Consider the following 370-nt stretch of genomic DNA (forward strand, 5'->3'; position numbering starts at 1 on the left):
GAGGAAGCGGAGAGCAACCTAGGGGCACAGTAGAACTGAAAGCGCCGACGGAGGCGCGTACGCCAGAAGAGCAGCCGAGCAAGCATGTTGGAACCTTTGAAATCGGCGCGCCATCCTCTATAGGTGAGCCGGAGCAGGCAACCAAGACCGCAGGGAGAACCAAAGCCCCGCTCGAACCGTTTCTCTATTAGTAAAATTCTCTTTCCCCCCCCCCCCCCAAAACCAAAACACAGGGGCCATCCTCTGCTCTGCCGGCATATCAAAGTCCCTGCCTGGATGGATGCTCCCTTTTGTTCTTCTGAACCACCAGCCAGAGCTCTCGTTCATGATCAAGCACCAACGGTCTACACGCCCTCATTCTGGTCTGGGA

General features: G+C 56.5%; 1 protein-coding gene across 1 annotated transcript in view; it reads right to left on the reverse strand.

Annotated features, from left to right (window-relative positions):
- Nucleotides 1-86, reverse strand: part of EMIHUDRAFT_218153 (hypothetical protein) — a gene marked incomplete at both ends in the record, with an annotated part of 1,041 nt that extends 955 nt beyond the window's left edge. The window contains one exon of the mRNA XM_005760030.1: nt 19-86. Within this exon, the coding sequence (XP_005760087.1) occupies nt 19-86 (68 nt within the window). The remainder of the gene's footprint in view (nt 1-18) is intronic.
- Nucleotides 87-370: the final 284 nt, after the last annotated feature.

The sequence above is a fragment of the Emiliania huxleyi genome, assembly GCF_000372725.1.
Source record: "Emiliania huxleyi CCMP1516 unplaced genomic scaffold EMIHUscaffold_78, whole genome shotgun sequence".
NCBI lineage: Eukaryota > Haptophyta > Isochrysidales > Noelaerhabdaceae > Emiliania > Emiliania huxleyi.